The sequence below is a fragment of the Myxine glutinosa genome, chromosome 6, assembly GCF_964187855.1.
Source record: "Myxine glutinosa chromosome 6, kmMyxGlut1.1, whole genome shotgun sequence".
NCBI classification, from domain to species: Eukaryota; Metazoa; Chordata; class Myxini; order Myxiniformes; family Myxinidae; genus Myxine; species Myxine glutinosa.
In genome coordinates, this window is record NC_136266.1 from 155057760 (window position 1) to 155069113 (window position 11354).

The window sequence follows — 11354 nt, forward strand, 5'->3', positions numbered from 1 at the left end:
GTCCGTCTGTGAGCAAGATATCTCAAAAAGTTATGGACGGAATCGGAAGAAATTTGGTGAACAGGTTGACTGTGTGACAAGGACGAATTGATTCATTTTGGTGAAGAATTATTTAATTATTATTTTAGAATTATTTAAGCGATTCTTCGCCGTTGAGAGATGGGGCCAAAACGATGCACAACACGATATCTGAAAGTCATGGACGGATTCGGACGAAACTTGGTGGACAAGTTGAGTAGGTGACAATAACAGGCCAATTCAATTTTGGTTAAAGTCGGATCCAAATCTGGCTTCTCATCAGGATACGAAATGTGAAGTGTTGAGGCTGGCGGAGATAGGCACTCTACCGGAGTGACGTACTAGTTGTACATTTACCTGCATGCTTTATATATTTTTTTCCCCCATTGGTGGTCAGCAAGTGAAATGAAATTATTTGGCAAATAAAGTGAAACTCGTCATGGGAATAGGCCGTTTTGTTTACGTCGATCAATATTTTGAAGTTCAGTGATGCAGATTGCGTGTGTCAATGGAGTCTGTTCAGTGATACAGATTGCGTTTGTCAATGGAGTCTGTTCAGTGATACAGATTGCGTGTGTCAATGGAGTCTGTTCAGTGATACAGATTGCGTGTGTCAATGGAGTCTGTTCAGTGATACAGATTGCGTGTGTCAATGGAGTCTGTTCAGTGATACAGATTGCGTTTGTCAATGGAGTCTGTTCAGTGATACAGATTGCGTGTGTCAATGGAGTCTGTTCAGTGATACAGATTGCGTGTGTCAATGGAGTCTGTTCAGTGATACAGATTGCGTGTGTCAATGGAGTCTGTTCAGTGATACAGATTGCGTGTGTCAATGGAGTCTGTTCAGTGATACAGATTGCGTGTGTCAATGGAGTCTGTTCAGTGATACAGATTGTGTTGTCATCCAATCTAGAGCTCGGGGGAATGGTAAGACATCCATTTAGGATTTTATTCGGTGGAAAACTCTCGTCCTGAGCAACTATGTACAATGGAAGTTGGTTGATATTGTTACAGACGCGGTTTTGGATGTTAGTTTACCGAGCGGTTTGGTATGACCGCGTCTGCACAGTTTACCCGATTATACTCGAACGTTGGCCGAGTCGCGCTACGCTAGATCAATGAAGGAAAGGACACAACGGCTGGGTTAAATGACACGACAACAGGGGTACAGTTCTCAAGACCTCCTCCGGAGGAGGTTATAATATTTGTATGCAGAGCGTTGAGATTACAAGGACAAGAGGTACAGCATAGGAAGGTAGGCACTTAGACACACTTATCTTAAATCCCGACAGACCACAGATAAACGGGACAAGACTGACTCACACAGGGATTGATGGCAAGGAAGGGCAGGTAGTCGCTGGACAGCACAAGGTGCACCTTGGCTCAGAGACAGGATAGCGCGGTCCAAAAGATGCAGGGAGGTCTCTCAGCGCTCGGAGGTGGCGACTTCTCTTTCCAAGCTGGGGGCGCATCTGACGTCACCTCCGGTAAGTGGCTGCGTATATCCAGCGGGGAGTGACACGCCCTCGGCTCGTTAGCTCCGCCCCAGATGGAATCAGCCCGTTGCTTCTTATTGGGTGCGGGGGGTTACCGGGCTCCGCCCTTGACGAGGGGCCGACAGTCAGCCCCTTCATGGTAACCCCGTCGGAGCACGTGGGCAATGGCGGCTAACCAAGCCGGAGTGAGGACGCACACTCCCCGCGCGCTGTTGTTGTAGTTGTTGTTGTTGTTGTTGTTGTAGTTTCATGAGGAAGATGGGAGGAGGTATGGGGAGGTCCTAAACTCACTACTGGTGCCATACAATCACATTCTGGTGCAACGAAGAGTCAGAATTAATGGAAACGAGTCCTTAACTGACATACACTAAGAATAACTAGCAAGATGTCCTATAGTTGTCTACGTGAGATGCGGTGAACCTGGGCACGACATTTAATGGGGGAAAAAGGGGAAGGTCGGTTCTACAGAGTGTTGTTTACAGACAATGGGACTAGGGAATGGGGGATTGGGGATAGTTGGGGAGTATTGGGGAAATAGGGGAATATTTACAAGCGGATATGGAGGCCAAATCCCATATCCGCAACATTGCACCCTTCTCTACCTCGGGGCGTCCCGACCCGATAAATTTTTACCTACTTTAGTGTGGCACTCAGATGTAGTTCCCTCTACTATTAACTCTACCCTGAGTGCGACAGTTTTACAGATGTTCACAAATGAGTAAATATGTCCCCCTGCGACGTTGCACCCTTCTCCTCACAGAAACACACCCACAGGATAACCGAATCGCGGAAAGAATCCTCAAACTAAACATACAGCCGGTAGGGAGCATTATTTACATAAGACTACGCTGATATTTACACTACGATCCAGGACCTGTTTTTGGAGGAACACATGCAGATGTTATGCATAGAGAGAGCACGCATGCCAGCATCGATACACCAACCCACGAGTGCTCTGTGGCCTTACGGCCTTTAATAATGTGCAGAGCACCCCATCCAAGCACCAAAAGCACCACCCCATAACACAGTCAGCACCATCCGGTGCACCAATAAAAGGTTCATAAATCACCGGTGGTGTCGCAGCCGGCCGATGTTCTGCCGCTGGTCTTGCCTTCATGTGGTGCACTTGGCCTTCTGGCTTCTTTCAAAAATAAAGAAAGGCGCCAACCGCGTCCATTTCCTTATTGTGGCCGTCAGGGGGCCAACTATTAGTGGTTCACCTGTTTGGCATAGGTGCCACGTTGACCCATGGGTCCATCAATGGGTGGTGCTTGGCCGCAAAAGAACTGCGGTCCATGGTGGGCGGCCACAAACATTGCGGTCCATATGGTGTATCGATCCAGGCAGCAAGCAGCGAAAGTACAGGCCCACAACTGCGGAGCCAGCACCTCTCTCTCCTCTCTCTCTGCCCCAAAGCCAGATCCTCGGAGGTGGGAGACAAAAGAAGAAAACAAGTGAGTAAGGTGGTAAGGGCGCAAAAGTGCACGCAACATTAGGTAATGCACACTGGGGGCACATGGGAACCAGGTGAGACAGGTACGTTCCTACCGTACGCCCCCCCCCCCCCCACCAGGTAACCTACATTGCCCCTCCCTTACCCCTTACTGTATCCACAAAACACAACACTACTCATAAACATCTACTTTACAAATCAACAAACGTCCCTACTGTCTTCCCCGTTCCTCCCATAAACCAAATTCGTCTTCTCTCCCTCCTAACCAATCAAATTTGCCATTTCCAACTCTCATCAAAATTTGCCATCTCCAACTCAACATCAAAATTTGCCATCACCAATTCATCATCAGTCCCTCCTAGGGAGGGAGAGATGGAATCACCCCAATGTCTCATCCACGTCGTGATGCGTCTCACAAATCCTCACAGCAATTCTCATTTCCTGCAACACAGAACAAAGAAAACACAGGTGTGGAGTCATCATCATCACCACAGGTAAGTGGCTGCGTATGGTGCGACAGGTTCATCAATCCTAACTATTTCCTAAATGACTTTAACAACTTTACATTACCCGGGGTCTTTCCCTGCCAATCCATTGGCCAACTTACACTATGGGTTCTAAAAACCAATTCCCATTGACCAAACTGTGGTGCTTCTCAATTTGGGGTCTCACTCCCCCGATTCAACACTCGGTGCTCTCGCACAATTTCTGGGCTGTGGCGTGTACCTCTCCCAGCGGGTCTACCCACCTGCACACCTCCACCACTGCAGTTGCCTCCGAGCTTACCTGCTCCTTACCCTAACCTAACTACTTGGGGAAGGCCCTCTGGCGCTCTCCCCACTCGGTGCCCTCTCTGGCACTGGGCTACCCGGGTCCGTCCTCCGGATCCTCGGGCCCCACTGACACTAACGGCTCCCAGAGCCCACCTGCGGCCTCACCTGGCCAACATCCTCACAGTGGTGGAGTGCCCAACCAACTACACACACTAACAGGCTACATGCCCAGCCATTTCCACAACACTAATGCACCCATCCACAATACCATTCTGCAACCGCACCACAAATGCCAATATCCAACCACAATTTACCTATACCCTCTACCTAACACTTACACTACCCGCCCCGGGTACTCGTGAAAGGGGTCCACTCTTCCCCCATCCACACCTTCGCACCATGCACACCACTCCGTACCACTTACTCCAACTCTCTCCACACCACTCATTCCAATACTCCATGTATTCCACACACCTGTACTTGCACACCTGTGCTCTCACACCTGGTGCCACCTGCACCCTTCTCTCCCCAAGCGCATTCGCGCTGATCCACAACACTCACTACTCATACACTGCTCCACACTGCTCCACACACCTGTCCAGTTCTCACACAGCATCATCTCATCTAACTACTCCCCTCTGAAACTTGCGCTTCCCAGTCGTCCCTTTAAACTATTGCGCTCCCACGTCATTATCATCCACACTAAACTACCTGCGTCCCCACTACAGGTATCAGTCACTAACTAACCTTAACGTCACCTAATGTCATCTTCGCTAGATCCCTACACACGATATATCCTAACCCACCCGGGCTAGTTTTCACTGCCATACACCCCATAAACTATTGCGCATTTGCCCCCACATGGGAAGGGTGGCAGGGATGCCACCCTTACCCACCGGGCCCATCGCTCACTACCAATTTTTCACATCAAATTTCAACAAATCAAAAATTTGCCAATCACTACCCATCATCTGCCAATCACTACTGCCCATCCTTTGCCAATCGTCAAATTTTGTTTTTCTCTAATTTTGGGTCCAAAACACTAACCTCATCACACAGTCTACTCACTAATGCCTCTCGGTGCGCCAATTCCTGTCCAAAGCCCGGCTTCGTAAAGCCAAGCCATGAATGTGGGTTGTTTGGTGCCGGCGGCTGGATGCGTCCCGCATTCGGGGCAGGGACGGGGGCTTACCCGGCCCGAGATCCCACGCACCACCTCGGCACGGAGCCATCCCATGGCCCGATCTCGACCTGCCGGAATGCCTCAACAAAAAGTGGTCGCCATGACGACCCTTCCTATCGGGCCGCCCGCTCCGCCTAGTGGAGCACGGACGCGGTCGGTCAAAGCGAGGTCCAGCACGCACCGAGGGCCCGATTCGGCTAAAAGTCGACCTAACCGCTGCTCCGTTTAACGTCGATGCTTCACCTGCATGCTTACACCCCGCAGCCCGTTCCTTGCTCACACATCCAGCCGTCTCCATGCTCCTCGTACCTTTCCTTACACACCCAGGTACTCTCATTCCGCTCACCGACTTGGTCATACACCTGACCACCGAACACCTTGGCACACATTCGTCGCTCGCACACCTCACCAACACACCTCTTCGCGCCCCCTCCTCGGTCACCTCCTCTGTGACAATCACAGGTGTGCTCTCATTCGCACACCCAACCACGTGCCTCACTACCAATTCCAGCGTGCATTCCCACTCACGCTCTACCATTCCAGGTGTGCATCCTTTCTCACCTGTCACAACCAACTCACGCTCCTTGTCACTCTCACTACTCTCACCTCCATTCTTGACCGCACTCACCCTTACTCTTGACAGCGCACTCCTTCCTCATGCACCCGTCCGTTACACACCTCTCTCGTGCACACTCTTGCGCACACTCTCTCGTCACACCCTCTGTAACACTTACCACACCGCGCTTCCATGTGCTCCCTCGCACACGCGCTATGACCGACTCACTCTCGCCAGCACCCTCACTCCTTGGCACGCACTTTTTCCTCACACACCCCAGAGTCGGACTTTCTCGCACACCTCCTTTTTCGCACACCAGACCTGTCGCACACTTCACCAACGGCCTCTCACGAACACCCGGGTCCATCTCGACCCCCAAGCTTCTTAAATCCCCTGGCGCATCATACGCACGACCATATTGGTCACCACTTACACCGGGTCCTCTTCCTCTTCGCTTCTCCTCCATCACCTGCGAATCCCTCATCCGGTTAATGAGCACATCATCACGATCCAAACACAGACTTTGGACCAATTCTTTTATTTCCTCTTTTATCTCTTTCTTATCCTCTCTCCGTCGCTTCTTAATTTCGCTCACCCCTTCTTCCACTTCTTCTAATTTCTGCTTCACCTCTTTTATTCCCCGGTACGTCTCCTCAAGCTCGTCCTCCAAGGCTACCTTGACCGTTTCCATGTGCGTCCTCACCTGCCGGTCCTTCGTCTCCATTACCTCTATCACCTCGTCCAACCTCGTTGTCAGTTCCTCACGTACCATCTGACATTCCCTCTTCGTCGCTACCAAGTCATTTTTTAGGTCATTTTGTGTCGCTTTTAACCCTCCTATTACCGCTGTGTTCTTCTTTACCTGGTCCGTTAGTTCTTTTTGTCCCTCCGTCAGCTGTTCCACCTCCTGCGTCAGGTCCTCTATGCCCCCTTGCAATTTTACAGTCCCCTTTCTCACCTCCTTCTCCATGTGCTCCTTACAGTGCCTCACCTCCTCGCGCACTCCTCCGACCTCCTCACTCACACCTCTTCTGATCTCTTCTCCCATCACTTGCATCTCCTGCCCAGATGCCACCCTCATCTGCTCCATTTCCTCCCTGTGAGCATCCAGTTTGGTTTCTACCCCCATTCTGACCCCCTCTATCTGCTGCCCCATTTGTTTAACTTCCCTTTCCGCTTGGTCCCTCATGTCCCTCAATTTGCCTTCCATCCTGTTCTCTAACCCCTCTAACCCCTTTTGCATCCCTTCCATTTGATTCTCTTGAGCGGCCGTTCTGTTTTCTACCCCCATTAACCCATTTCTCACCTCTTTTATCCCGTTGTCTAACCCCTCAAAATTATTGTCTAACTTCCCAAATTTCTTGTCTAACTCCTCAAAATTATTGTCTAACTTCCCAAATTTCTTGTCTAATCCCTTAAAATTATTGTCTAACCCCTCACCGGTACCCCTCGCTTCGTCCCTCATTACCCCCATTTGGTTTCCCATTACCCCCAATTGCTCACTCTGAGCATCCATCCGGTTCCCCATTACCCCCATTTGGCCCTCCAATCGCTCACCCAATCGCTCACTATCAGCCCTCATTTCCTCCCTCATTTCTCGCTATTCTGGGCCATAAGGGCCTTCATTTGTATGAAAAAAAGGTTCAAATCTACCAGCGGCGCTACTACTGTCGCGGGCGTGGTCGCCGTGGCCATGTGCGAGGCGCCATTTTGTGCGTCTGCTACCTCGTGCGCGACGACGCTATTTTGCGAATCTGCTACCCTCACTGCTTCGCTCTCCTCTTGTCCCTCATTTTGGTCCTGGATCGACCCTGCCTCACTCTCTTCTACCGGAACCCAGCCGTCTTGGTCTGCCATAGCGCGACTTTCAAAATTCGGGTTTTTATTTTTTTTTGTAAAACACAATTAAATTTCGCTGTTATAATTTCGAGCGCGTGAAACGCGCTCCGGATCGAATCCCACTTCCCGACACCAAATGTTACCCAAATGGTACAATTGGTGTTCCAAAATTTGGGCTAAATGAATTTAGTCCCAGGTCCGAATCCAACTCCTCGACACCAAATGTTACAGACGCGGTTTTGGATGTTAGTTTACCGAGCGGTTTGGTATGACCGCGTCTGCACAGTTTACCCGATTATACTCGAACGTTGGCCGAGTCGCGCTACGCTAGATCAATGAAGGAAAGGACACAACGGCTGGGTTAAATGACACGACAACAGGGGTACAGTTCTCAAGACCTCCGGAGGAGGTTATAATATTTGTATGCAGAGCGTTGAGATTACAAGGACAAGAGGTACAGCATAGGAAGGTAGGCACTTAGACACACTTATCTTAATTCCCGACAGACCACAGATAAACGGGACAAGACTGACTCACACAGGGATTGATGGCAAGGAAGGGCAGGTAGTCGCTGGACAGCACAAGGTGCACCTTGGCTCAGGGACAGGATAGCGCGGTCCAAAAGATGCAGGGAGGTCTCTCAGCGCTCGGAGGTGGCGACTTCTCTTTCCAAGCTGGGGGCGCATCTGACGTCACCTCCGGTAAGTGGCTGCGTATATCCAGCGGGGAGTGACACGCCCTCGGCTCGTTAGCTCCGCCCCAGATGGAATCGGCCCGTTGCTTCTTATTGGGTGCGGGGGGTTACCGGGCTCCGCCCTTGACGAGGGGCCGACAGTCAGCCCCTTCGTGGTAACCCCGTCGGAGCACGTGGGCAATGGCGGCTAACCAAGCCGGAGTGAGGACGCACACTCCCCGCGCGCTGTTGTTGTAGTTGTTGTTGTTGTTGTTGTTGTTGTAGTTTCATGAGGAAGATGGGAGGAGGTATGGGGAGGTCCTAAACTCACTACTGGTGCCATACAATCACATTCTGGTGCAACGAAGAGTCAGAATTAATGGAAACGAGTCCTTAACTGACATACACTAAGAATAACTAGCAAGATGTCCTATAGTTGTCTACGTGAGATGCGGTGAACCTGGGCACGACATTTAATGGGGGAAAAAGGGGAAGGTCGGTTCTACAGAGTGTTGTTTACAGACAATGGGACTAGGGAATGGGGGATTGGGGATAGTTGGGGAGTATTGGGGAAATAGGGGAATATTTACAAGCGGATATGGAGGCCAAATCCCATATCCGCAACAATATATTTTGGTAAGGCTGAATATTTGAGTTGTTATACTTCCGGAATTAGGTGATGCCATCACAATGAAGCCTCGTCATTTTTGGTGATAGTCAGGTTATTTGGTAGCTGGTAATCATGTGACATCTTCCTTGTATATTTTTGTAACTGCCATGACATCTGTTGTTCCACAGGCTTCCAGTTGTTACGGAACCTGCGAGTTCAGGCGGTATCGGATTTTGGTGTCGGGACTCTAGCGCACATGCTGTTGGCAGCACGTCCTGATGATCGTGTGGCATGTGCTCTTGCTCTACCATACATATACAGGTAACTATCGGCATGCCACTTTGAGGAAAAAAAATTTGTCTTCATCAAAGCCACGCAAAATGTGCTGTTCAAGAACTGAGGGAAAAATGTAAATTTATTTTGCAGGAATGAATCTCTGCGGCGAAAGATGCTTGTGGAGTACTCCGGCCTGCGTTTTCTCCTGCACACCATGCTGCAATGTACAGATGCCTCTTACATGCCCATGGCGGTAGATGCTCTGAGCTGCTTATCTGACATACAGAAGAGAAATCTCAAAGCGGATTCACCAGGAAGAAAGTCGATTATGGAAGAAGCCACCATTGTGCCAGAGCATTCAGCAGTCTCAGGAAGTGACACCTTACAAGAGCCCCACTGTGCTTACAGTAGTATTCAGGAACACTTGAACTGTCTACAATGTGGGAGTAATGTTTTCACTGATTGCCAATGTGTGCTAGCGTCTGCCGGGGGTAGTAATGTGGTATATTTTCGGTTGGATAGTGGCAAACGGATTAGAGCACATCGGAGTACTATTGCTGGGTCTTCAGAGATTTTTGCAGCGATGCTGCAGGGACATTTTGCCGAAACATTCCTCGACGAGATTCCAGTTTGCGATGTTACCGATTCGGCATTCCTGCTCCTCATGCATCATCTCCATGGTTGTAACCTCTGCACCTGCCCTATAATGTGTGCCAACTGTGCCACCCACACTTCCGGACCATTTGATAATGACCCGAAACTTGCAGATGAGCTGAAAGACGATGTAGAGACTGCAGTCAACAACTCGACTCACCACTTTGTCATTGGAAAGCCATTCCCAAATGAACTTTCCCAACTGATGGTTCTCGCTAACCGGTTCCTCCTCGGTAGTTTAAAGACAGAACTTACAAGTTTAATGCAATCACGGCTCTCCTGGCACTACCTTTCCCAGGTGTTCACGTTCGCTCACTTCCACGGTTTTGAGGAGTTGTGTCTCGGTTGCTTACGATATTTGTGGACAGCACCTCTATCGTTGTTCCAACGAACCACGTGCCTGCAGCACATCCTGCAGAGTGGAGTTGATGTTGAGAAGATTGAAGACATTTTGCACTCTGTGCTGCTGCTTTACACGTGATTTAATTCGATAACTACTCACAAAACGGACCCTTCTGCTGTTCTTTTATTCCAATTATTTTTTAAGTCAGACAAATGACGTATCATTTATTCTTTTTGAACACAAGTTGTAAAGCATGTACGATTGTACGTTAACAAGACTGCCATTTGGCAATGTATAACTAATTATACTTTGTGGTACAAATGCACTGTATACTGTATATTGTAATTATGTACAAATAAAGCTATTTTTATGTCTCCGTTGTCACCAGAGGCATTATGTTTTCAGGTTGTCCGTCTGTCTGTGATAGGTTTTCGTTGCCGTGATAACTTGAGAACGGCTGAAGGGATCTTAGTCAAACTTAGTGCAGGTATTTATAATGAGGTAAAGGTGAGCTGATTAGATTTTGGGGTCATGAGATCAAAGGTCGGAGGTCATGTTAGGTAAAAATCCTGTTAGCACGATAGCTTGTGAACCAGTGATGGGATTCCGACCAAATTTGGTGCAATTATGTACAATGATGTAAACATGAACTGATTAGATTTTGTGGTCAAGAGGTAAAAGGTCAAAGTCTGTTATAGGTCTCTAACTTGAGAACAGCTGAAGTGGTCTAATTTAACCTTGGTACAGATATGTCTAATGATATAAAGATTAACTGATTAGATTTTGGGGTCCAGAGGTCATGTCAGGTAAAAATGTGATAACTTGTGAACAGCTGAATGGATTTAAATTAAAACTTGGTACAGGTATGTATAATGATGTAAACATGAACTGATTAAATTTTGGGGCCAAGAGGTAAACGCCAGGTCAAGAGCCTGCAGCACTGTGATGTCAGGTAAAAATGTGATGACTTTAGAACAGTTTAATGGATTTAAATCAAATTTGGTACAAGTATTATAATGATGTAATAATGTGGGCGGAGGCATATCGGGTGACGTCGTAGAGTGTCGTTCTCGTTTGTTTGTTTTTTTGCATTCAAGTATCACAAGTTTGTTTGATATTTGAATGACCTAGTATAGTAATGTTAATTTTTTCGAACTATATTCGAAAAAAAGTCGTATTTGATGGGAAAAGGTTTGTTACACAATGTGTTAACATTCTAGAGAGAAAATCGGAATAATTTCAAGTTCATGATTGTCGATGAATCGTTACTTTCCATATCATTTATTGAACCTCACCCTCCGACAAGGTCGGAGCCGGGTATATAAAAACGAGCTCCGTCCGACTGACCGACCGATCACCCTTCCATGTACTTTGGTGTACGTGATATTTCAAAAACTGCTGAACATTTACCTTTCATCTTGCAGATATATATTCCTCATGACATTATGTCAACCAAATTAAATCACGGCTGTGATTGGCT

The 11354-nt window shown here is 48.4% G+C and overlaps 1 protein-coding gene across 1 annotated transcript in view; it reads left to right on the forward strand.

Annotated features, from left to right (window-relative positions):
• ARMC5 (armadillo repeat containing 5) overlaps positions 1-10248 on the forward strand; it is a 32284-nt gene extending 22036 nt beyond the window's left edge. Inside the window, exons 6-7 of the mRNA XM_068118783.2 lie at positions 8790-8922; positions 9028-10248. Coding sequence (XP_067974884.2) covers positions 8790-8922; positions 9028-10012 — 1118 coding nt within the window. The 3' untranslated portion in view covers positions 10013-10248. The remainder of the gene's footprint in view (positions 1-8789; positions 8923-9027) is intronic.
• The last annotated feature ends 1106 nt before the right edge of the window (positions 10249-11354 follow it).